We start from the raw sequence: 24,422 nt of genomic DNA, 5'->3' as shown, positions 1-24,422 counted from the left end.
CATGATCTCATTGGAAATCACCAAGGCTGTTCCAGGCTAGGAGAGAGTTATGTCTCCCTTGGACCCCCTGGAAGGTGGCAGACCCAGGGAGCAGAATGCACTGAGCAGTGTTTGGCACGTACTCCCTCATTCAGAGTATTCACTGAGCATCTGTGATGTGCCAGGGACTGTTTGAAGTGCTGGGAACACGGCAGGAAGCCAAGCCAGTCCCTGTGCTCATGGGACTTACATTCTAGTAGGAGAAACAGGAAATAAATCAAGCTAAATGCAGAGTATGGTCAGGAGGTGTTAGGAGCTGCGGGAACACTAACTCAGCGAGTGCCGTGGTGGAGACTGTGCTATTGCACGTCAGCTGGCCAGGGCAGCCCTCACACACAAGGTGACGTGGAGGGAGGGAGGCACTAAGACTCCGTGCTGGGAACATGTTTTGTGTGTCCAGGAACCAGTGGCAACCAGGGTGGCTGGAGCGGGGGCCGGGGGGAGGGGAGTGAGAACTGAGGTTGGGGGCTCAGAAGGCACGTGGGCTTTTGCTCTGAGGAGATGGCAAGCACTGCAGCATTCTGGGCTGAGGGCTGTGGCCTGACTTCTTGAAGCAGGTTATCCTGCTCCTGTGTTGAGGGACTGCAGGAGAAAGTCCGGCTGGGGGAGGTACTAGGTGACCCAGACAGAGATGACAGTGGATTCATCCCAGAGGTAGTGGTGGAGTCAGGGAAGAAGTAGGGGTTCTGGATATATGTTGGAAGCTAGAGCCACTAGGATTTGCTGTCGGATTGGATGTGGCCTGTGACAGGAAAAAGTCCAAGGTAACTAAGGTTTTTAGCCCAAGCAACTGAAGGTTGAAGTTTGCCATATATCAGAGGAGGAGCATTAGGGAAGTAGCAGGTTTGCGGTGGGAGAATTCCTCGTCTTAACATTACGTCAGCTCTGAGATGCCTGGTAGACCCATGTGGAACAGGTGCACATACGAATCTGAAGTTCAAGAGTGAGATACAGACTGGAGATGCAAAGGTAGGGCTTGTTGGCATGAAACCCTTAGGGCAGGTAAGATCAACCAGGAAGTGGATCCACAGAGAGGAGACAGAGGCCTGGGACTGATGCCAGGGCCTCCAATCTGAAAGGGAGAGGAGGAGCAAGACAAGAAGAAGAGTGAAGATGGGACCTCAGAAATGGCCTCTGGGTTTGGCAATGAGGAGGGCATTGGTGGTTTCCCAGGAGTAGTTTCAGTGGAGTGAGGGGCAAGATCCCAATTGGAATAGATCCAAGTAGGAATGGGTGCCAGGAAACTGGAGACAGTTTTGATAGCTCCTCAAGCAGTTTTGCTGCGAAGGGGACCCAGAAACAGGGGTAATTAGAGCCATGGGTGAAGACAAGAGGCATTTTTAAAGATGGGAGAAACAGCAGCCTGTTTGTGTGCTGATGGAACTGATGCCACTGAGGAGGGACGAAAGGGCAGCAGGTGGGAGAGGTGTCCTTGGTGCGTTAGGGGACTCCTGTGTGAATGCGGGGGCGGGGGCAGCCTTGCACGCAGCAGTCGGTTCATCCCAGGCGACAGGAGGGAAGTCAGAGCGTGGGCACAGGTGCTGGAAGGGGGTGTGTGTGTGTGGGTGTGTGCGCTGGGTCGTGCAGAGGTCATCTTTGGAATGCTTTATCTCCTCCATGAAATAAGGGAGCCAGGTCAAGAGGAGGGTGAGGACCTGGTAGAGACACTCAAAAACTCTTGGCTTTCAGGAGCCCATTTGACAATGCCCATGGCTGGACTGTATTCTGCTGACAGTCACGATACACCAGAGGTGGCCTTGGGTGGCAAAGGGACAGACCACAGCCTGAAGTGCTTTCTTCTGCTCCTAGGGCTGTCCAACCCATTCCGCGGCCTCATGAAGCTGGGCACCGTGGAGCGGCGGGGGGCCATGGGCATCTGGAAGGAGCTCTTCTGCGAGCTCTCCCCGCTGGAGTTCCGCCTCTACCTGAGCGACGAGGAGCGCACCTGCGTGGAGAGCTGCTCCCTGCTGCGCTGCGAGTCTGTGGGGCCGGCCCACAGCGATGGGCGCTTCGAGCTGGTCTTCTCTGGCAAGAAGCTGGCCCTGCGTGCCTCCTCACAGGATGAGGCCGAGGACTGGCTGGACCGCGTGCGGGAGGCCCTGCAGAAGGTCCGGCCTCAGCAGGAGGACGAGTGGGTGAACATCCAGTACCCAGAGCAGCCTGAGGACCCTCCTGAGTCCCCCCAGGGCAGCCACCCCTCCCACTCAGACCTACTCCCAGAGTCTACAGCCCTGCAGGGCACACACTTCAGCTGGTCGTCAGCCCAAGTTCCAGAGCCGGACGCTATTAAGGAGTCCCTTCTGTACCTGTACACGGACAGGACCTGGATGCCCTATATTTTCTCCCTGTCCTTGGAGTCTCTGAAATGCTTCCGTGTGAGAAATGAGGAGAAGATGCTGAGTGACAGCCATGGCGTGGAGACCATTCGAGATGTCCTGCCAGACACCAGCCTCGGGGGCCCGGCCTTCTTCAAAATCATCACAGCCAAGGCCGTCCTGAAGCTGCAGGCTGGGAACGCCGAGGAGGCCGCCCTGTGGAGGGACCTGGTGCGCAAGGTCCTGGCGTCTTACTTGGAGACGGCTGAGGAGGCAGTGACACTTGGCGGGAGTCTGGATGAAAGCTGCCAGGAGGTGCTGAAGTTTGCCACGCGGGAGAACGGCTTCCTGCTGCAGTACCTGGTGGCCATCCCCACGGAGAAGGGCTTGGACTCCCAGGGCTGCTTCTGTGCAGGTGCCAACTTGCCACCCCCAGCCTGCCAGTCTCCTCCTATCTCCTGTGGGTTCCAGACTTGGGCTCCCTGCCCCTTCCTGGCACCCCACAGGTGCCTCCATCCCTCCCTGGATGGTGCAGCAGAGACTTGCCCTGTAGCCTCCGCTCCTGGGGCCTGCACCTTGCCCCTGGGCAGCCCCATCCCTTCTCTCTCCACCACCTCCAGATGATGGGAGGGACCTGTCCCCCACCCCGCATTATCTTATTACTACATTGCTGTATTCTTTGGAAGCTGGGATATGGCATCTTTCTGAATGCTCTTCTTCCTTTCTTAGGTGGATATAATTTTTAAAATTACACAACTGGGCTCATCCTGCTTGTCCTTGGTGCTGTCCCGTAGAAATTTCTGTGGTGATAAGAGTGTTATAGGGCTGGCGCCGCGGCTCACTAGGTTAATTCTCTGCCTGCGGCGCCGGCACCCCGGGTTCTAGTCCTGGTTGGGGCGCCGGATTCTGTCCCGGTTGCCCCTCTTCCAGTCCAGCTTTCTCTTGTGGCCCAGGAGTGCAGTGGAGGATGGCCCAAGTGCGTGGGCCCTGCACCCGCATGGGAGACCAGGAGAAGCACCTGGCTCCTGGCTTCGGATCAGCGCAGCAGCCATTGGGGGGTGAACCAATGGAAAAAAAAGGAAGACCTTTCTCTCTGTCTCTCTCTCTCACTGTCCACTCTGCCTGCCTGTCAAAAAAAAAAAAAAAAAAAGAGTGTTATAGGCCCATGCTTTCCACTGTGGTAGCTATGAGCTACATGTGGTAATGTGCTAGGGACACATGCTGCCCATGGCCACTGTCTCAGGCAGCATAGTTCTACATATTGCTCCCCATTGTGGCTCTCTTCTCCTTAACAGCACGTGATAGGTGGCATTCCACGCCAGTGTGTCTGCTGCATCACTACGGCATATCTGATACTTCTATGCAGGGCATCGGGCCAGATGTTTAATTTGGCCCTTACTTAATTCTCACCACAACCCTATAGACATGGGTGCCACACTTATCTCTGTGTGTAGATGAGGAAACAGGTCAGAGCTGGTAAGGTAGGTGCCTTGTCTCAAGCTTACACTGCTATGAGGTAGCAGAAGCAGAATTAGGACCTTGCTCATCAGGCCCCAGAGCCTGAGCCTGTGGACAGGACACCACATTCGTATTGTTCATGCCACGTGACGTCCCACTGCCAACATTTCATTGTTAGCTTTTCCCACTCGCCCTGTCCACAGGGAGATGCCTGCTCCATCAGCATGGGGCCCTGCTCAAAGCCAGAGCAAGAAGCGGAGCCCAGGTTTCCAAGCCGACCTGGTGGGGAGCAGCCTTGAGAGCAGAGGGAAAGCCTCCCTAGGTGTCTGAAAGGAAGTGGTCTGTGGGGGATGGGAGAACTGGGCTGAGCAGAGCTTCCTGCAGAAAACCTCGGCAAGCAGCTGCTCAGCGCTCGCCCACCCCCTGCACTCACTTTGCTCTTCAGCTTGCGGGGGCCTGGAGTCCAGGGCCGTGAGACCAAGTTTCCCTGCTGAGGGTGTGACTGCTACAGGGACAGCCACCTGCCAGCCGGGGCCAGGAATCTATGGAGTCTAGGCTTGCCTGCCACCCCATGTGCAAGGCTCGGGCCAGGCAGACACCTACACTGACATGTGGGTTGTGCCTTGTGGTTTGCAGGGCATTCTCAGAGCCTGGTCTGGCTTACACTTTGTAGTAGTGCCACATAATAGCTAGTAGGGGCTGAGTTTTACAGACTCTATAATGGAATCTGGAACAATTAGGTGAAGGTCAGGATGAGGCAGCTGATAAACGGAAGAGCTGACCTCTGGTTCTGTCCCTGTGCAGGCAAGGATGAACCCTGGATTTGTACTGGGCCTTCACTTTTTGCCCTGGGCACCCCCTGTTGTCACTCTCACTGCCCCAGCTGCTCTCTGAGATCAGGCAGCTCCAGGTTCAAGCCTGTGCCAAGCAAGGTGCAGTTGCCCTGCCTCCTGCTGGCTTCCTATCCAATCCCTGTGCCTGGCCTCATCTTCCCTACTCTCACTGCTTGCCCAGGCCCCAACTTGGTTGCCTCCATTTCTGGGCCCTGGTGGAGCAGTGGACAGGAGGTTGGTGTTGCTGAGCAAGCAGCGGAGACCAAGGACAAATGCAGCAGCTAGGTACTGTGGGCGAGAACGTGATCTGAATGTGAGCTCCGCCACTTAATCACTGTGTGGCCAGGCAGATGTCTCTGCAGCCCTGAGCATCAGTCTCTGTAGCTGTGAAAGACGGAGTTGTTGTCAGCTCATTAATAGGGTTCATTCTGGGTGGTGGAAATCTGAGTGGTAGTTATTATTATGTGAAGGTTTATTCATTTATAAGAGTTAGAGAACATGTTCTTTCATCCTCTGGTCCATTCCCCTAAATGTCTGCAGCAGCCAGGGCTGGGCCAAAGCCATTCAGGTCTCCCACATGGGTGGCAGGAGCCCAAGTACTCGAGCCATCATCCTCTGCCTTCCCAGGAGTATTAGCAGGAAGCTAGTTGGGAAGCAGAGTTGCTGGAACTCGAGTTAGTACTCCCATGTGGCCCTGAGTGGTGGTTATTTTTATCATACTTTCCTTTTAAAAACTAGGGCTGGTTTTGTGGTACTGCAAGTTAAGCTGTCATTTGCGACACAAGCATCCTATATCAGATGTCTGGCTCTGGGCTTCAGACTGGCCCAACCCTGGCTGTTATGGCCATTTGGACAGTGAACCAGCAGATTGAAGATCTCTGTCTCTTTGTGTCTCCCTCTCTCTGATGCTCTGCCTTTCAAATAAATTTAAAACAAAAAACCCTAGCAGGCCATCATAGCTCCTGCGTTATTCTACTCACCCACCACCTATCTCCCTAGGCTGCTCCAGACAGATCGGCTTCTCCTTTGTACGACCCAAGCTCTGTGCCTTCTCTGGCCTCTATTACTGTGACATCTGCCACCAAGATGACATCTCAGTGATCCCGGCCAGGATCATCCACAACTGGGACCTCACCAAGCGCCCGGTAAGTCTTGGGCCCAGCCCATGCTGGCCGCACAGGTCGCTGAGTGATGGGGGAATGCTCCCTTCTCCTTGCTGCTGCTGTTTAGCTGTTTGCCTGTTTGGAGGAATCTGGCTGCAGGGAAGTGAGGGTGCTTCAGGCCCTGTGATCCGGGGCATTCAACAAGAGAAAAGCTTGATGCCTGTCCTTCTCTGTGCCTTTATTCCCAAAGGCATTTACTTGTGACAAAGTTGGGATCATACTGGACTCACTGTGCTTTTATGACATACTTGCTCACTTACTACTTTGTCGTGGCACCTCTGTGTCCACCATACGCTTTCGAGTAAGACGTATTCTGAGGTCTTCCAGAGTCTCCTCTTCTCCAGGTGAGCTTGCTCCCCTTACCACGCAGACTGACTTCAGTGTCCTGTCTGGAATGGGGGTCAGTCACACGGTCTGTGCTGTCTGGTGCTGAGGATGGCTGTGGTAGCACATCCTTGTCACTTAGAGCAGCACCTTCCAACATGCCCTGCCACCCCCTCCCTCAGCTTTGCAGACCTCCTGCACCTTATCCACGTGGTCACGCTCTGCCTCAAGGGTCACACTTGGCTTCCTGGCAACAGCACAGATTTCTACCCAGTGAGACAATTTAGAAACACAAGGAAAAAAACTAATTGCTTCTCTCGAGACCCATGGCTACCTGCACAGGCTTCTGTGAGGGTGTGTCCTCATCAGGGGACCCCACCCAACCTCCACCTCCAAAACCCTGTCCCCTGAAGAATTTGACTTCTTCAGCTTGGGCTTTGTTGTTGTATATCTTGTCCTCAAATAGAGAAAATTAAACCTCAGAATTATCAAAATTGCAGAGTACCCCTTGCCCATAAAACCTGTTCTCTCTAGGATCCTGATTCCGCTGGGAACCTCTCCTTAGTCATCATTATAATCTGTGTGCCACTTCCTCTTTTCAACTAGAAAATGACAATCTTTGTCTCGGCCTATCTGAGATCAGGAAATACCCAGCTCCCTCTCTAGGCCGCTGACCCAAGAAATTGAGAGTGGCTGGCCCACTTGTGCTGAGGCCCAGCTGGCACTTGGCAGGATGTCAGTGCAGGACTGGAGCTTCTTTGTCTGTGTCCTCCATGCCCACAGGATAAGAGCAGGCCCTGGGAGCACAGGGCAGCTGTCAGTGCACGCTCCTGTGTCATTTCATCTGAGCCTCACCCAGGCCCAAGGCTGAGTTAGGCAGATCTGGGCCAGAGCTGGAGGACAACAATTTGACGTAAGTCAGCAGGGGCGTTGCTGCTGGGCTGCCCCCAGGCTGGGAGGCTGGCACCTTAGGGCTCTAGAATATCAGAAAAGAAGGGGCTCTCCTTTGCTGGGGGAGGTAAGAGCTGGGAGACAGGGGGTCAGAGACCTCTGCAGGCCCTGGCTACAGGGCCAGGTCTGCTGGGGGTCCATTATGTCCTGTGACCTCAGGGGACAGCTGGGCCACAGCAGGTACTCACATAGTGTGCAGGTCCTTTGCCAACAGCACAGATTGTTGCTTTTAATCTAAATTCAAAATAATCCCGTGAGATATGCGCTTTTATTTTCCCCATTTTACAGTTGAGGAAACAGTTGCAGAGTGTTAGGTTTCACAAAGTCATCAGGGGAGGAAGTGGTGAGACAGGATTCAATCCAGTTCTGACTCCGGCTCAGCTGCTCCATGCATCTAATCACACAGCGAGGCCAGCACAGGAGAGGGGCCTCACTAGTTAGTTGGGGGCATGGTGTCTCCCGTAGCAGCACAGCTCAGACCTGGGCTCTACTACTCATAAAGGTGGGTTGCTTAAGCCACCCTGCTTCCATTAATTCTCATCTCCTTCTCCTCATCTTCGAAGTGGGGATGATGACTCTGTCCCCCAAGAGTTGCTGTGAGGATGAGGAGCGAAGTTGGGCAGGGGCCCTAGCTTAGTGTCTGACATATAGAAGGTGCTCAGTTACTGGCACTGGCACTTGCACTGGGATCAGGGCCAAGGACAGAACCCTCAACACCCTGTCTGTTGGGAGAAGCTGGAGTTGACCACTCAGTTCCACACAGAGACCTGGGGAGCGCTGGTTGCGGCACTGATGAGAGCTGAGGGAGCTCGAGGAAACTTGCTAAGCTCCATCGCTCTGTGGCTTCCTGTGGCAGGAGCCTGCTGCAGACCCAGAGGGGCGGCCTGTTTCCTGCAGGCCAGAACGTGGGGGCCAGGAGAACAGGAAAGAGTGTGAAGGGTCTGTGAATTCGAGAGAAAGGGGTGTTGCCCACATTAGCCCCTTCCATCTCAGCCTGGGCAGGAGGAGCCCTCAGTGGCACCATTCCAGGGAGTGTGGGTTTGGAAGTCACATAAACCATATCCAAATCTTGACTGTACCATTTATGAGCTGTGTGACCGGGTCAAGTCAGTTCATCTCTCTAAATCTGCAGAGTCTCCCTTTGGAGAGGGGCTGCAGGGCAAGTGAGTGAGGAGGCAGTGCAGCGCCTGGCCCAGAAGTCTCGCCGGATGGTGGCTGTTGTCCCTTTTTTTTTGAAAGTCAAGAGTTAGGGTTAGAGAAAGAGAAAGAGACAGAGAGATCTTCAGTCTGCTGATTCATTCCTCAAATGGCTGCAAAGCCAGGTCTGGGCCACTCCAAAGCCAGGAGCTTCTTCCAGGTCTCCCACATGGGTGGCAAGGGCCTAAGCACTTGGGCCATCTTCTGCTGCTTTCCCAGACCTTTAGCAGGGACATGAACCAGCACGCCTGTGGGATGCCAGCAGTGCAGACCGTGGCTTTACCTGCTGCACCACAGTGCCAGCTCCAAACGCTTTCTTTCCCGCCCTGACCCGGTAATGCTCCCAGGTCTGCCGGCAGGCCCTGAAGTTCCTGATGCAGATCCGGGCCCAGCCCCTCATCAACCTGCAGCTGGTGAATGCCTCGCTGTACGAGCATGTGGAGCGGATGCACCTCATCGGCAGGAGCCGGGAGCAGCTGAAGCTTCTAGGGGATTACCTGGGCCTGTGCCGGAGCGGCGCCCTGAAGGAGCTGAGCAAGAGGTGCGAACCTGCTCCCCGCGCATGCACTCGCACAGGGCCTGCCCCTGGGCAGCCTGCGTGCCTGTGGGAAACACCCGAGCTGGGGTGAGGTCTTCCCGCTGGGCTTGAGAAATTCCTGCAGCCTTCGGGGGTGCTCTTTGTTCTTGTGTTCCCTCATTCAAACATTTATGGAGAACAGACTAAGTGCAGGTGTGGAGCAGGTGTGTGGGATACAGCACTGAGCAAGGCAGACGGGCCCTGCCTCTTGGAAGCTTCCGGACTGACAGGGAAGATCATTAGTAAGCCAACAGCTCCATCCGGGAAGTGAGGGCTGGAGAGAGGCAGGACATCTCCCACACGTTAGAGGAGGGCGAACTGAGGGCGACGTCTCGAGAAAGTGACTCTGAAGGTGAGTCCCGAAAAGTAAGTAGGCGTTAGAAAGGGGACAAGAGGGGGAAGAGTGTTCAGACAGAAGGAACGGCACACGCAGGCCATGAAGGAAGGCGTCCTGCACACAAAGATTAGGGAGGACTCAGGCCAGCGGAGGGCAGTGGGCAGTGTGGCGAGAGGCATGCCAGGCCAGATGATGAGGCCTGCGTTCCTGTCTTCTCCCTGCCTGGCCAGTCCTCTGTCCCTGCTGCTTGCTGTCCACATGGCCTCCCTCCCAAGAGTCTCCGACGCTTGTGAGATTGGACAGGACCCTCACAGTGCCCTTCAGGAAGCTGCTCTGTACCCAGGCCTGGGTGCTCAGGGATGGGAGGTGACACAGCCTCAGCAGGGACCTAGACGCTCCCAGCTCATGGGTCACAGGCCAGGCTGCAGCCTTCTGAGAGGCTGTGCTGTCCTGGGGCCCTCGGGGGAGAAGCTGGTGCCTGCTGCCCCGCATGGGTTTCTGGGGACTTAGAGTAGCTTACAAGTCCCTCCAGGCTCCTTCCTCTAGCCTCCCCTTCCCCGATGGCTGGCACAGAGAGCACCTGACTTTTTTTTTTTTTTTTTTTTTTTTGCATCTTCCCCATATTAGCTCAGTTCTCCCAGAGCCCGTCTGTGCTACCCCTAGAGCCAGGTTGTGCAGTACAGTTTCCCTGTGGCTCTCCAGGAAGGGGGGTGGTGCTACAGGAAGATTCTGCTAGGCAAAGGGAAAGACTGGGTCCTCACAGCCCCACAGAGCTGCCACCTGAGCCCTGTTTCCTCTGCAGGGCTGGAAGATCAGAAAGCCCTCTGGGCCGCTGGGAGGCTCTGCCAGCTGATCATTAGCTGGGACTCAGTCTCCCCAGCTTAGTGGGCTTGACTCCTTCCCATTCTCTGAGATTCCACAAGCCAGGGCTCCAGAGACCTGCCCTCCTGCTCCTGTCCAGGGCAGTGCCATTTCTGGGATCCCCTGGAGCCTCACACTCTCCCTGGCACCTGCATAGACCAGGAGCCTCCAGGGGGGTTCCAGGTGTTGGCCATACTCCTGCTGCCCACCCTGCTGAGATGGCTTCTCCAGCAGCCTCACTGGCAGCCTGTGCTGGGCACCTGTGGCAGCCCATCTCCTGCCAGGTGCTGCTGTGCCGTCTGTGGGCAGCAGCAGTGTATACCACTGTACGTCCAGCCTGCGAGAGAACCCCCATGCCTGGAGGTCCCACAGCAGAGGCAGCACAGGGCAGGGGAGAGAATATGGGAGCAGCCCTGCTCAACAGCAGACCTGCTGTGAGAACAAGGAAGTTGCTTTGCTTGTTCCCCATCTGTAACATGGGCCAGTGTTCCCTGTGCTTTCCTGACCTTCCTGGGTGGCCCACAGATGGCCTCAGATGGGCAGAGGACCCAGGGTCAGCTGTGTGCCCTGAAGGGCCTGTGAGCTCCTCCAAATCTCAGAAACCCGGGGCTCTGTGAGCCAGTGGAGCTTCCAGAGGAGCTGGCTTCCGAGCTGAGGGTTGGCAGCGTTTTCTTTAGTACCTTCCTTCTATACAAAGGGGAATTTATAGAAGAAATTTCCCTCTGTGGACACAACACACATGGAAACAGTTGTCCCATACCAGTAGTATCCCCTACATGAGGGACTTCACAATTTCAAAAATAATTTTCTTGTAGTGGAACGGAATTTTGTTTAAGATTTATTTGCTTATTTTGAAAGTCAGAGTTAGATCTTCCATCTGTCGGTTCACTCCCCAAATGGCTGCTAGGCCAGGCCGAAGCCAGGAACTTCTTCCACGTTTCCCACGTGGGTGCAGGGGACCAAGCACTTGAGCCATCTTCCACTGCTTTTCTCTGGCCATTAGCAGGGAGCTGGATTGGAAGTGGAGCAGCTGGGACAGGAACCAGCCCCCCATTTGTCACAAACTTTTCGCGGTGCCCTCATGTATTGGACTGAGGTTTAGGAAGACAACTCGAGAAGAAGGGGCACGGGGAGGCTGATATTCCTGCTAAGGGACCCGTGGTGGGAAGTGACCCGACAGGCTCCGGGCTGCTGGCTCTGGGTACAACAGCCAGGCCTTGGAACTCTTATCTGCCACACTGAAGACTTCTAAAGTTCATCTGGCTCCAGGGAGGCGCTGTTGAAGGTTCTGGAGCATGAAACTGGCACAGTTTGATTAGCAGTTTAGAAAAGGCCTCTCCTGTAGCCATGGTGGGCAGAGCACCAGCACGGCAGCTGGTGGAGCATTAACCCAGGTGCTAGGGAAGCCACGCCCCAGGGCAGGTCCTGAGAGGAAGGGGGGTGGAGGACACATGGGCAGGTCGTGGGGTAGGGATGAGGTTGGAGAGGAGACCTCTGCGAGTGGCAGCAGCCTGGCTGGGTCTTCAAGAGAGTCCTCTCCAGCCTTAGGAAGGACCATCACAGCACTGCCCACGGCCGTGTCCCTGCCAGGCCTGGGGCACTGCTCCTGATGGCTGGGGAGAGGAGGAGACGGGCAGCACTCTGCCACCCACCAACACATCTCACAGATCTCCCGGCCCTGGCCTGGCCCACCCCATTGGTGTCAGGGACAGACTTAAGATGCAGCCTCCTGCTCTGCCTCCCACTGGCTCCCAAAAAGCCCCAAGGTTCCTCTGCTCCCTCCCCAGACAGGACAGACGTCTTCTCCTTCGGTGGATGGAGAAACTGAGGCCCCGGTGCTCCTGCATTCTCCTGTGGGCCGGGATAAGGTCCCTCTCCCTTCTGGCTTTAACTATTACAGAGAAACCAGTTACAAGGCCTTGCCCTGGGTGTAATGGGTGCAGGGAACAATGACTTATGGGGAAGGCCCTGGACTAGCTCACGGGGCTTCACCCCTGCGCCTAGAGGCCAGAAAACAGACATGACTCCATCCAGGTAAGCCCCGCCCTTCCTGCCAGCTCGGGGCCAACCTCTCCCCGCCCCCAGCATGTTTTCCTGGTGAGAAATGACAGCTTCCTGTTCTCATAAAGCTGCAAGTTTCCTGGGGTAACCAGCATGGCAAACTGAGTTGCCAGTCAGCAACGTCCTCAACCCACAAAGTACAGAGTGACCTGCCGAGCTGCTTGGTGGGATTCCTCATCTCCACCCCAGATTGGGCTCCCCCTGGACCACAAGTAAGACCATTGGGTCAGGCATGGTCAGGCCCACATTCCAGCTATCCCTCAGCTCAGACCCTGAAGGCCCAGCCCCATCCTGCCCCTAGATGTCTGGGATATGCTAGGACAGGTCCCCAAGCTTCAGTGTCCCTGGCTCTGATCCCTCCTGCCGTCCGCATTCCATAAACACGCACACACACAAGCTTGGCCAAGCACAGTGTGGTGGCAGGGGACTTCATGCAGGTGTTTCCTCTGCATCCCTAGGGACCTGACTCATGGGCTCCCTGCCATCCCTGCGGCAGAAACAGCAGAGCCCTCGTTCTCCCCGTTCTATTGTGCTTAGCAACAAAGCCAGATACTTGAGTGCCTGTCCCTTGGCGGGACCGGGGGCTGCAGGAGGCCAGCGGCCGTGTCTGTACTTTCTGTTCCCAGCACTGTTAGGCTGTGTAGTGGTGGCGATAATTGCAACAGCCAGCACCCACAGGGGTTCAGAGAGGTGGAAAGGATGCAGGCTATGAGGCCAGACCCGTGCGTTCACACTCCGCTCTGTCTTTTTTTTTTTTTTTTTTTGACAGGCAGAGTGGACAGTGAGAGAGAGAGACAGAGAGAGAAAGGTCTTCCTTTTGCCGTTGGTTCACCCTCCAATGGCCGCCGAGGCTGGTGCACTGCGGCCGGCGCACCGCGCTGATCCAAAGCCAGGAGCCAGGTGTTTATCCTGGTCTCCCATGGGGTGCAGGGCCCAAGGGCTTGGGCCATCCTCCACTGCACTCCCTGGCCACAGCAGAGAGCTGGCCTGGAAGAGGGGCAACCGGGACAGGATCGGTGCCCCGACTGGGACTAGAACCCGGTGTGCCGGCGCCGCTAGGCGGAGGATTAGCCTATTGAGCCGCGGCGCCGGCCCGCTCTGTCTTTTTAGCTACGTGACTTCAGGCAGGGTGTGTAGCTTCTCTCTGTTTCCTTTGCTTCTCAGATCGGGGATGATATTAGGACTGGCCTCACAGGTTTATGGTGAAGGTTAAACGAATGGATACATAGGAAACCTTTAGTCCAGTTCCTGGCACCCAGGGTTCACTTCCCTCCTCCTCATTGTTGTCAGCGATGTGTTTACTGTGTGCTGGGCGCCGTACCAAGTGCTTCAAAGTATTTAATCCTCAGAACAACTCCATTTGTCAGGGGAGGAAACCTGAAGTTCAGAGAGGTTAAGTGACTGCCCAGGGTCCCACCAGCGGGTTGGTTACCTGGAAGACCAGGTCCCAAGCCAGGCAGGCCACTTTGTGCCCTTGGCCACTGCCCTGCCCAGGTGCTGAGAGAGTGAAAACAAACAACACACAGGTTTCCCAGGTCTTGGAAGCCCTTCTAAGGAAACTCATAGTTGGCTGGTTTGTTTTTCAGACTCAGCCACAGGAATTACCTCTTAGAGTCTCCTCACAAGTTCAGTGTTGCTGACCTGCAGCAGGTAAGGATGCCGTACTCCCTGAGACCTCTGTGGAGGCTCCATCCTGGACAAGCTAGGAATGGAGATGGGGGGAGGTGCCTGCAGCAGTCTGCAGCTCCTTCATAGCCCAGAACTTGCTGGCACTGAGCCCCCAGCCCCCCTAGAGTAAACAGGGACACCAGCAAATGCCGAATCACAGGTGAGGAGTCGCGTGCTCTTCCTTAAAGGAGGGAAGTGGATGTGGGTCTTGGGACCTCAGTGCTGCTCGGCCTGACTGGGGAGGTTTCCTGGCCCGCGTGGGGATTCAGGCATGGCTGCCTAAAAGGCCTGGGCCTGCACTTGCCCTCCGCAGATCGCAGAGGGCGTGTATGAAGGGTTCCTCAAGGCGCTGATCGAGTTCGCCTCCCAGCACGTTTACCACTGCGACCTGTGCACCCAGCGCGGCTTCATCTGCCAGATCTGCCACCACCACGACATCATCTTCCCCTTTGAGTTTGACACCACAGTCAGGTACGCGGGACAGCCAGACGGCCGCCTCCCAGCCCCGCCTTGCCCCACACCATGGCCTGAGTGCCCACCCCGTGCTGGTGACCAGGGCTGGCAAGGTCGCCTAGAGCAGCCCACACCCTGGGCTCACAGGACTCTGCTGCTGTGGAGACATCAGTGGTCCAGGTGGCTGTTGGCTCTCTGAGAGGTGGCCTCACTGGGCCTAGTCTCTGAATGGCTTGCACAGTTGGATGAGTGACCACCCTAGAGTGACGGCTCAAGGCCTGGCCAAAGTGGGTACAGGTGGGTGGTACCTGCCACTGTCTGTGCTGCTGTAGTGATTGCTGGTAGCGGCCTCTCAAACCTGCCTTCAGCCCACGTGGCTGCAGAAGACTGAGGATGGGAGCATTAACTCTCAGCGGGTACTCCTGGCCAGGGCTCAGCCCTGAATGGGCCTAGGGCTGAGTCTTTCAGGTGTGGAGGACTTGGAGTGAATCCCAAGCAGCACATCTAGAAGGTGAAAGGACAGAGTCCTGTTGCGTGTCTTACGCTTGTGGGTAAGCATTGTCTGAAGAAGCTTCAGCCCCAGGATGAGCAGAGCTGTGCACTTGCACAGGTGTGCTATGCAGTAGGGCACAGCCTCGGCCACAGGGAGTCTCCGGCCCAACCAGCACACGCAGAGCCTGCTGCTCTCTCCCTAGGTGTACCGAGTGCAAGACCGTCTTCCACCAGAGCTGCCAGGACGTGGTAAAGAAGGGCTGCCCCCGCTGTGCCCGCCGGCGCAAGTACCAGGAGCAGAGCATCCTCACCTGACCCTGTTCTGAGCAGCCCTAGAGGCTGGAGGCAGGGTGCAGCCCCACCATCCCAGCCGGGTTTGCCATCAGCCCTCTGGGTCTCACCCACGTCCCAGCTGCCTCCCCTTGTCAGGAAGCCCCCGTGATGCCCGCGGCTTCCCACCACCTCTCTGCTCCAAGAGGCGGGGACACAGCAGACGCCCGTGCCCAGGGAAGACGGGCCTTCATTCACCAGGCCCTGGCTCGCTCAGGTCCCAGCACCTCCAGCAGGGCTGTGCACACACTCTGGAAAAGAGACCTGGGGGACGTTTTCAGGCCACATTCCTGATTAAAAGGTCTAGTTTTGTAAGGTGGCTTTTTCCCCTTCATATTTCAACAGAAAATATTTTTTTATTCTTGACCCTACACAAATCATCCAAGAAATCCAGGCATGTTTACCCTGAGCAAACGTGCCAGGGCCGCTTAGGCCTGGCCTGAAGGCGGGCTGGGGGCTGGCAGGAGGCCACTGCCAGGCAGTGCCTGTTGGCTGCACTGGGTGCCTTGCCTTCACCCTCGCCTGTGCGTTCAGCCAGCAGATTGGGTCCTTGTGCCAAACTCCTGCCTTGCAGAGTGGGCAGTCCTGATGACCGCCTCCTTCCTCTCCCTGACCCTTGCTTGTCGCCTGAAAAACCCAGCCCCCCTCCTTTGTGTCCAGTCCCCCTGGATCTTCTCTAACCCGGGGATTTGGTCCCTGCACAGGAAGGGAAAACGACTCAAAACCAGCACTGGCAGCACTTTGGCCTTCCTTGATTCAGGGAAGGGAATCACCCCGCCCACCCCTTGTCCCTAGGCCCTTCTCACTCCTACACGGCAGGGCCCTACCTCAGGCGGGCTCCCAGGCCACCCACCTGCCTGCCTGACCCTTGCTGGGGCAGGCTTGACACGGTAGAGAAGTAGCCTCACCCTCCCCCTGTGTGATGTGTGGGATGCCCAGAAGCTCCTCGGTGGGGACAGAGCCATGGACTCACACACCGCCAGAGCTGGCCGACGCCCCGGGGAAGAATCGCCCTGTGAGGGGTGTTGGGGTGGGGCTGGGAGCCTGGGATTGTTTTCAAACTGATGATCAGACCCTTGCGGTGTGGGGGAAGTGTGCATGTGGTCCCTCTGCTGCCTTCCCCGCCTGTCCTGGACCGGGCAGGTCCCTCAGCCCCGGAGGCCCCGGGTGAGCTCTGCCTGCCCCCATCAGGAGGTTCAGCTGCTGAGTCACCTGCCAATCCCACGGGGCTCGGTGGGTGAGTGGAGCAGAGGAGGCAGCGCACAGCTTCTCCGCTCCCTCGCGAGTGGTGTGCGCCTGTGCCTCCCCGGGAAATCAGTCCTGTCCCCTCCCCACCCCTGATTTGTGGTGGAGCCTGACCAGAGCCATCACTGCTCCAGGTCCCTGCGTGGGCAAGGGCCTGGCCTGGGGTGGGCCTTGGGTCTGGGGTACATTCCAGGAGGCAGCAGGAGTGAAGCCCCGGTTGGTCGGGCCTCCCACTCCCACCCCCACTCCTGGAGTATGAGCAGCAGAACGCCCCCCCCCCCCCAAGGGCTGCTGACGCTGTCAGATGGGCTGACTCCTCCCCCTCGCCTCCAGTGGAAAGCTGATGTGCGCCTCAGTGGTGCCCACAGTTTTAAAAATGGGATTGTAGGCAATAAGCTGTTCCTGAGGAGTGGGGCTCTGGCCCTGAGAAGTGCTTTTCTGTTATTAAAGGAACAATGATTTTGCAGTAACGACCTGATCTTTCTAATTGCTGGTCTGACCTCTGAATCCTAACCTTGCCGCTGATGATGGAAAGGCCCCCTGCCATCTGCTGCCATCCAGTGGCACCCAGTTAGTCCCTGGGCACAGGGGAGGGCTCAGTGACAGACACTTGGCTGTCAAGGGACCTGGGTGCCAGCAGTGATCAGGGAGAACAGGTGAGAACACACAGTGTTCCGTCTGCACCCGCTCTTGCCACTCTGGGTCACAGGCTCTGGGTAGAGTTACTCACATACACTCAGACAAGGGGCTCCCAGAACTTCATGGAAAATTCATATCTTTCAATTCCATTTGTCCGCTAAGTTTTTGAAGCCCCCTCCTACATAACAACTGAAGCTGATGCCGCCACAGCTTCTCTTCCTGCTCTGTATGGCCAAGGGCAGACCCCCGACGCTGAACTGCGTGCAACCTCGGGGATGAAAGATGGTCAGGGAGGGCAGGGTTCAGGGTCTGGGGCTCAGACTGCCCTGTATTTGGCTGCTGGCCTTCCTCAGAAGTTCCAGATCTTGCCCAGGGGCCCCCGGCCAGGGGAGGCTCACCCCAATTCATGTTAACAATAAAAGGAAAAAGACATCTCAGGGGGATCAAGTTACAGGAAAGAGAGATGGGAAAAAACCAACATTCTCTGCCCATCCACAAGCCCCAGCTTCCCCCAGAGGCCCCGGCTCCCTCCAGGGGAAGTGGGTGAAAGAAAGATGAGGAACCCGAAGAAAGATGAGGAACCCAGGGAGGCTGGTCCAGTAGAGGGCCAAGGGCACGGGACCTGGCGCCACCCTGCCGTGAGGCACAGTGACTCTGGGGACACTCACTAGTTTCCCTCCTCCCCTTTGCCTGAAGGAGGCCAGGAGTTGGGTGGGTAGATCCCAAGGAGCTCAGGTCATAGTAAAGGCATGCGCTCAGTGCCTCCCATTCAAACTTCCCAACAATCCCCACCATCCCCAGTTCACAGGAAAGAAAACAGGTGCAGGGCTAAGGTGGAACTCCAAGGTCTAAACGCCAGCAAGCGGCAGAGTTGGACATCAGACCCGCCTGACACCAGGCGAGGACCATAGCCACTGCCAGCCTCTGTCGCCTTGCCTGGCCTGCTGGCTAGGGAGGGGCTCCAGAGGAGGAGGTGGGGGAGGGTTTGCCCAGTCACAATCTCTGAGCAAGCCAGAGGTCTGCTGAATACTAGAGAATTCCAAGAATCACCCAGGCCTTAGACACACTTGGTTACCCAGCACAGTGTGTCACCGTGTGGGCAACACCTAGTAAAAGTAAGAGTTCAAGAAAGTGTGAGATTGGGCCGGCGCCGTGGCTCAACAGGCTAATCCTCCGCCTTGCGGCGCCGGCACACCGGGTTCTAGTCCCGGTCGGGGCACCGATCCTGTCCCGGTTGCCCCTCTTCCAGGCCAGCTCTCTGCTGTGGCCAGGGTGTGCAGTGGAGGATGGCCCAAGTGTTTGGGCTCTGCACCCCATGGGAGACCAGGAGAAGCACCTGGCTCCTGCCATCGGATCAGCGCGGTGCGCCGGCCGCAGCGCGCTACCGCGGCGGCCATTAGAGGGTGAACCAACGGCAAAGGAAGACCTTTCTCTCTGTCACTCTCTCACTGTCCACTCTGCCTGTAAAAAATAAAAAATAAAAAAAAAAAGAAAGTGTGAGATTGAGGCTCCAACTGAAGCCTCAACTGATGAGGTGGGGTCTGCAGGGGCCAAGGCCTGGGTGGGAGCCCCATGGGTCTGTCCCAGTAGTGGCCGAAACAACCACTTCCCGCACAAGCACCAGGTGGATGGTACACAGCTGTTCCTTGTGGGGCCCTGAGGGCAGGGGATCCAGTGAGGCTGGGCTTGCCCAAGTCTGGAGTGAGCCCAGAGTCAAGTCCAGGAGGACAGGGCAGCCTTCCCCAGAGAGGCAGAACCAACTTCCCCCACAGGGTCAGGGAGCAGGTGGGGACAGTGCCAGAGGAATTTGGCCAGAAGTAGGTGGGGGAGACTCCTGCCCCCTCATGCCAACACCCTGGCCTTGCTGCCTCCTCCTCCCTGGAGACAACCAAGTGTGGCCCTGGAGCCTGAGAGCTGTGGAGAGGAGAGGGTGGCGTCTTTGCTCCTGGGGCGCTGGGCTGGGCCAGAGGGGACAGGAAGCAAGGACACCGGGGATTGTCTCTCGCAACCGCAGCCCAGCCCCAGCCCGGGAGGAAGTTGTGCCGGGCGCTCTCCGCCGGTGCCTCCCTCGCTATATTGTTCAACAGGAAACACGGCAGTGCGGGAGCCTGGCGGTCGAGGAGGGAGCGCCGAACTGCGGGCCCACGCGCGCCTGCCGGGGCAAGTGGAAGCGAGGCCAACGAGCGGACGCCCCGAGGTGCCAGGGCCGCCAGGGCCGGGCGGGGGGCGCTGAACCGAGGGGGAAGGGTGCCGCAGGTGGCTGGTCCTGTCCCGGGAGCTCCGCGAGCCGCCTCCCTTTTCCAGCGCGCTTGGGCGGATGCGCAGGGCGGGCCGGATCCCTCTGGGGAGGAGGGGAAGGCAACGAGCCGCCCGCCGTCCGGGAGCTGAGGGGACAAGGCCCAGGTCTCCAGCGCCGTCCCAGGCATGGGCGCCGCTGTAGCTCGAGCAGCCCGGGCAGTGGACTCAGGCCACCTCCCGGCCACGGTGCGTTCTCGCGCTCCAGGGATCCGCCTTGCTTTCCCACCGCCCCTTTACCCCTCGCTTCCCCGGGGAGGGGTGCCGGGAGCCAAGAACTGCGCTCCGGCGGGCGTCCCTGCCGTGGAATTATGCCGAATGCGTGGGGCAGCGCCGGGACAGGGCCTGGCGGGGGCAGAGGGTGCACGGCGCGCAGTGCTGGCAGCAGGGCTGCAAAGGGCTGGTAGTTCGGGATTCGGGGCGCAGATGGCCTCGCTCAAATGACAAAGCCCGATGGGGCAACCAGCTTCGGAGCTAGGCATTCCCAGGGCCCGTGCCCACAGCGCGCAGGGGGCCGGGACAACTAGTCCCGCAGAGGGCGGGGGAGGGAGGCGGGCCAGGGGCGGGGTCCTACCCTGCCTGCCCTCCGCTCGAGACCCGCCGGAGCCCCTTCCCCAGAGTTTCCCTAGCTCTGGGCCCCGTCCCCGGTGGAGTCCATGGTACAGGCACTGGTGCTCCTTCCCACCCCTGCAGCACTGGGCATTGGGGAACCGCGCTCCTGAGCCAGCTTCTCCGTCTGCTCTGGCCAGATCCTGCTCGGTGCAGTTTCTCCGGCCTAGCCCTTGGAATCCCCTCCCGGGAGATGGTGGAGCGCTAACCCGCAGCCAGCCGCCGGCTCCGCCCAGCCAGCCCGTGCACTCCGCGAGGCCAGGTCGGCCCACGTGAGTGCGCGGCTGGGCTGCAGGGGAAGGCGGAGGGAGGGGGGCCTCCCTCCTGGAGGTGGCTGACCCTGCTCTGAGCCGCTCACTGACCCCGCCTCCAAGACCCAGGGTGTTTGTGCCTCAGTTTACACTCCTTCCCCCACTGAGGCCCAGTGAGAAAGTAGAGGAGCCCAGCACCCCCCCCCCAGTCAGATCCTGTCCCCAGGGTCTTGCAACCTCAGCAGGGCAGGAGAGGGGGCAATGAATGAGGACTGGAGGGAGGCACAGGCAGGCGCTGCCCAGACCTAACAGGAGCCAGGCTGAGCCGGCAGTGGGGGTGGGGACGTGGGACCGCTGCAGGGGGCTCCGCAGGGGCAGTCACTGCCACAAAGTGCATTGCCTAGGAGCCGCTCTCACGGGCAGGTGGGCAAGCTGCGAGGGTCCAGCCTCTCTCCGGAGGCGGCGAAGGAGCCGAAGATCAGGGGGCGGCGCCAGCAGGGCTCTTGGGCCAGGTCTGCGGCGAAGCCACTGGGAATGTAGGAGAAACCGAGAGAACCGGTTCCCCAGCCTTGGCAGTCGAGATGCCTACGCCTGAGCAGGGACGGGACAGCCCCAGGGTAGAGCACCTTGGGGTCCCTCCCAGAGCCAGCGCCCCATCCCTGACCCCGCGGGCCCGGGGCGCTGCCAAGTCTCCCTCGCAGCGGGCTGGGGCGTCGGGAGAGCGCAGGACGAGGCGGAGCTGGGGAGCGGCGGGAAGTGGGCTGTTCTTCCCACTTCGCTGATGGGGGCACTGCGGCTCGGTCCACTTCTAGGCAGAGGCGGTGCGGACCTCGCCGCGGGCAATCGCCCCGGTGAAACAAGGTTTCTCGGGCAGTAAAGAGCCGCCCCCCCTCCCCAATGCAGGCGCGGTTGGAATGCCGTCGGAGAGCCCAAGATGATTTTATGCAAGTCCCCATTTCAGCTACAGGAAAACTGAGGCCCGAACGCGCCCGGCGAGTGCGGGATCGAGACTGGCGCCCGAGTCCTGGTCCCGCAGTGCGGTGCCCTTCCCGCTCCTGGCCCCTGCGGCCCGCATCCTTGCTACCTGCAGGGAAACGCCGCGGCCCCGATGGCGGCAGACGTCGAGGGGGACGTGTACGTGCTGGTGGAGCACCCCTTCGAGTACACCGGCAAAGACGGGCGCCGCGTCGCCATCCAGCCCCTCGAGCGCTACCGGCTGCTGCGCCGCAGCACCGAGCACTGGTGGCACGTGCGGCGCGAGCCCGGCGGCCGCCCCTTCTACCTGCCCGCGCAGTACGTGCGCGAGCTGCCGGCGCTTGGCGACCCTGCCTCGGCCGCGCCGCCGCCCACGCTGCTGCACCCGGGCCCCGCAGCGCCGGAGCCGCTGACCTATGACTACCGGTTCGTGAGCGCGCCCTCGCCCGACGGCTGCCCCGCCGAGCCCCGAGGCCGCGCCAGCTCACTGTGCGGCCCGGCGCGGCGCGGCGCGGCGGCGAAGCGCAGCCACCCGGCGCCCGGCCTGCCAGCCAGCCTGTACCTGCGACCCGCGGCGCCCGTGCGCCCAGCGCAGTCCCTGGACGACCTGGCGCGCACCGCCGCGCCCCCTGCCGGCCTCCTCGGGAGCGCGGGCCGCTCCAAGGCCTGCAGTGTGGCGGGCTCCTGGGTGTGCCCGCGGCCGCTGGCGCGGAGCGACTCGGAGAACATCTACGAGGCCATCCCGGACTTGCGCGGCGCACCGCGGGCGGAGAGCCAGACGCAGGTAGGCGGCCCGGAGCGGGAGGCGGGCGCGCGCGGTGTGTGTTTGGGGGCGGGGGGGGGTCCGCTGGCCCTGGCCCGGCTCACTTCCCAGAGGCTCCCGTAGCTCAGGAGGTGGCAAGCTTGAACCGGTGAATGACCTTGATTTAGCTCGCTTGGCGGGGGTGCCCTCGTTCTGCCGCAGAAATGCTAATGAGCTTGTTGGCAGGGTGCCGCCCCCATAACGTTTTGTAACCTGCGGCAGGTGTGACCCCGCATGACCCTCCAGACGCCCTGAAACCCCGGAGGACGCGGCCTGCGCTCCTCCCGGGAGCTGGGGCCCAGGGCGCTGTAGGACGTGGAGGTCGCGTGTCGCCTCCCTTTTTGTCTGCTCCCAGCATTTCGGTTCCTTCTTCCGTCAACTCGAGATGAGTTGGCCTCCGAAAGAAGCCCGGCGAGGCGAGGACTTTCTTCTCCTTTCTCTTCCGAATGCGGTTGTGCTGACTTGGGGGCTGGAACGCAGGGCGCGTTTCACATCCCCGGGGTGCTCCGGGGAGCACGGGCACCCGGAGCTCAGGAGCTGTTCACGGCGGCGGGGCAGCCCCGGCCCGCGCCGGCCGCCAGCCCTGTGCCGTCGCCCCCGCCGCCTCTCTCTCCGCGGCCGGGGAGCCTCCGTTTGCTTTCTCCCCGTACCCGGTGTGATCCCCGTAAGCACGGATGCCAGCCACGGGCCGGGGCTGAGCCCGGGGTGCGCAAACCCAGCCGCGCCCACTTCTCCCTCAAGTGCGGAGTCTGGGGTTTGAAGCCACAGAGACTCGAGTTGGACTCCGCTGGGTCCCCACGAGTGACCACAATTGCAAAGGACTAGGGTTGTAGAGGGAGCGTGTACGAGGGGAGGCGTGGACCCCTCGGCACGGAGCCCGCGGGGCAACGGGACTGGCCCTGGCCCCCCTGCGTCCCTCGGCCCCAGCGTGCGCCGCTGCCCTCGGGCGTCTGCGCGGCAGCCCGCCCCCTCGTGGCCAGAGCGGAGAATCGCACCTGGGGGCGGCGACCGCGACGGGGCGGGTCCCTGTGTCCCCAGCAGCACACCTCCCGACGCCTTCGCCCTCTGCGTCCTGGTCACGGTGGGAGTGTGTCTGCCCCGCTCGGAGCCGAGCTCCGCCGCGGATGGCCCAGCAAGCGTGCGCACGGAGAATGTAGAGGAGGGGCGAGGCGCGGCAGCCCCTTACCCAGGAGCCAGGGCTCTGCAGGTCTGCCCAAGGGCCACCACCCTAGGTCCAGGGAGGAAGGAGTCCCCTGTCCCCGCGTGTCGCGGCTACCAGAGTCGCTGCCGGTCGTACCTATGCCCCTTCTCCCTGCAGGTGCTGCAGCTTCCCTGCCGGGGCGGTGTGAGGAGGGTGGGGCACAGAGCAGACTCTGGAGCCCTGGGTATTGGCCCCACTTAGCAGCTCTGTGCCCTCCTGGTATAGCAATGCCACCCCCACCCTCACTCCTCACCCCTTGTGGTCACAGTTTCTTTGGTGGCAGCTCTGGGTCTCCCTGACTTCAGGTCCCCTGCAGCTTCCCTGGGTGGGGAATTGGCTCTCCCCTGGGAAAGACCCCACCCTGCTCTCAGCCCTGGGGAAGCAGCTTCCTGTCTTCCCAGAGAAGGCGGGGCCGCAGACCCTGCAGCTCCCTCCCTCGGTCATTGCACTGATTGCATTCACTGGACACCTGCCAAGCCCCAGGTAAGCTTTCAGGTCTGGAAGTGACCAAGGCACAGCCATGGCCCTGGGACTCGCCCTCAGGAGCAGGAAGCGGGCCAGAGGGGACAGATGGCACCAGGCCATCTGGGTGAGCTATACTCAGGGCGTGAGGCCACAGGCCAGGTGTGGAAAATCGCGTGTATTTGGGGCCTCACAGCAGAGCATGGGGTTGGAGTGGGTGGTGCCCAGCCGAGCCCTGATGAGGAATTTGGACTTTATCCTGAAGTTCTTGGAAGGCTGTCAGCAGAGAAGGGCGTGAACTGGGCAGAGAACCCCGGGCCAGGGCTGCAGGAGTGGCCGAGGCTTCTGTAGTCCTGTGGGGCGGGTGGGCTGGGGGTGGGGGGAGGAAGTTGGGCTGAGGTCCAGCTTCCTGGTTTGCACTCACAGGCAGACAGCAGGGAGGAGTGGGGGGAGGAAAGATGGGGCTCCCTGGATTGAGGTGACAAAAGGAGGAAAGGAGGCGCCCGAGAGGAAGTGACAGCCAAGGAACATGGCGGAAAAGCAGGACAGCACTGGCCCTGAGGCTGAGAAGGTCAAGGTCAGTGAAGGCAGAGGAACACCAGGAGGAGTTGAGGGGGCCTGAGGGTAGGGGGAGTGCAGGTGAGGATGTGGAGGTCCTGTGTAGACTCACAGAGCCAGGCCCAGCAGGGAGGCCTTGTAGGCCCCGGATGGAGGCTGGCCCCGCTTAAGTGGATGGGCAGGGGCTGGAGGGGAGGGGGCTGAGGATGGGGAGGAGTGAGGGAGTGGCAAGGAGGTGACACGGTTCACTGGGGAGGGTGAGGGGTGCCCATCTGGTGGACGTCAGCTCAGAGCCAGGGACTCCCCAGGAGAGAGGGGCCCCTACT

General features: G+C 59.5%; 2 protein-coding genes across 5 annotated transcripts in view; both read left to right on the top strand.

Moving 5' to 3' along the window:
* Nucleotides 1-16,774, top strand: part of PLEKHM1 (pleckstrin homology and RUN domain containing M1) — a 50,533-nt gene extending 33,759 nt beyond the window's left edge. For all 3 annotated transcript variants that reach the window (XM_062175758.1, XM_062175759.1, XM_062175760.1), the window contains 6 exons: nt 1,849-2,769; nt 5,645-5,790; nt 8,628-8,821; nt 13,703-13,766; nt 14,098-14,255; nt 14,933-16,774. In XM_062175758.1, the coding sequence (XP_062031742.1) occupies nt 1,849-2,769; nt 5,645-5,790; nt 8,628-8,821; nt 13,703-13,766; nt 14,098-14,255; nt 14,933-15,044 (1,595 nt within the window). In that variant the 3' untranslated portion in view covers nt 15,045-16,774. The remainder of the gene's footprint in view (nt 1-1,848; nt 2,770-5,644; nt 5,791-8,627; nt 8,822-13,702; nt 13,767-14,097; nt 14,256-14,932) is intronic.
* Nucleotides 16,775-18,295: 1,521 nt separating this feature from the next.
* The window catches only part of ARHGAP27 (Rho GTPase activating protein 27), a 31,463-nt gene continuing 25,336 nt past the window's right edge, over nt 18,296-24,422 (top strand). For both annotated transcript variants that reach the window (XM_062216847.1, XM_062216846.1), the window contains exons 1-2: nt 18,296-19,140; nt 21,002-21,857. In XM_062216847.1, the coding sequence (XP_062072831.1) occupies nt 21,207-21,857 (651 nt within the window). In that variant the 5' untranslated portion in view covers nt 18,296-19,140; nt 21,002-21,206. The remainder of the gene's footprint in view (nt 19,141-21,001; nt 21,858-24,422) is intronic.

This window comes from Lepus europaeus, chromosome 18 (genome assembly GCF_033115175.1).
Source record: "Lepus europaeus isolate LE1 chromosome 18, mLepTim1.pri, whole genome shotgun sequence".
NCBI lineage: Eukaryota > Metazoa > Chordata > Mammalia > Lagomorpha > Leporidae > Lepus > Lepus europaeus.
Note: the sequence above shows the minus strand (reverse complement) of the source record. Positions and strands in the feature narration are given on the sequence as shown.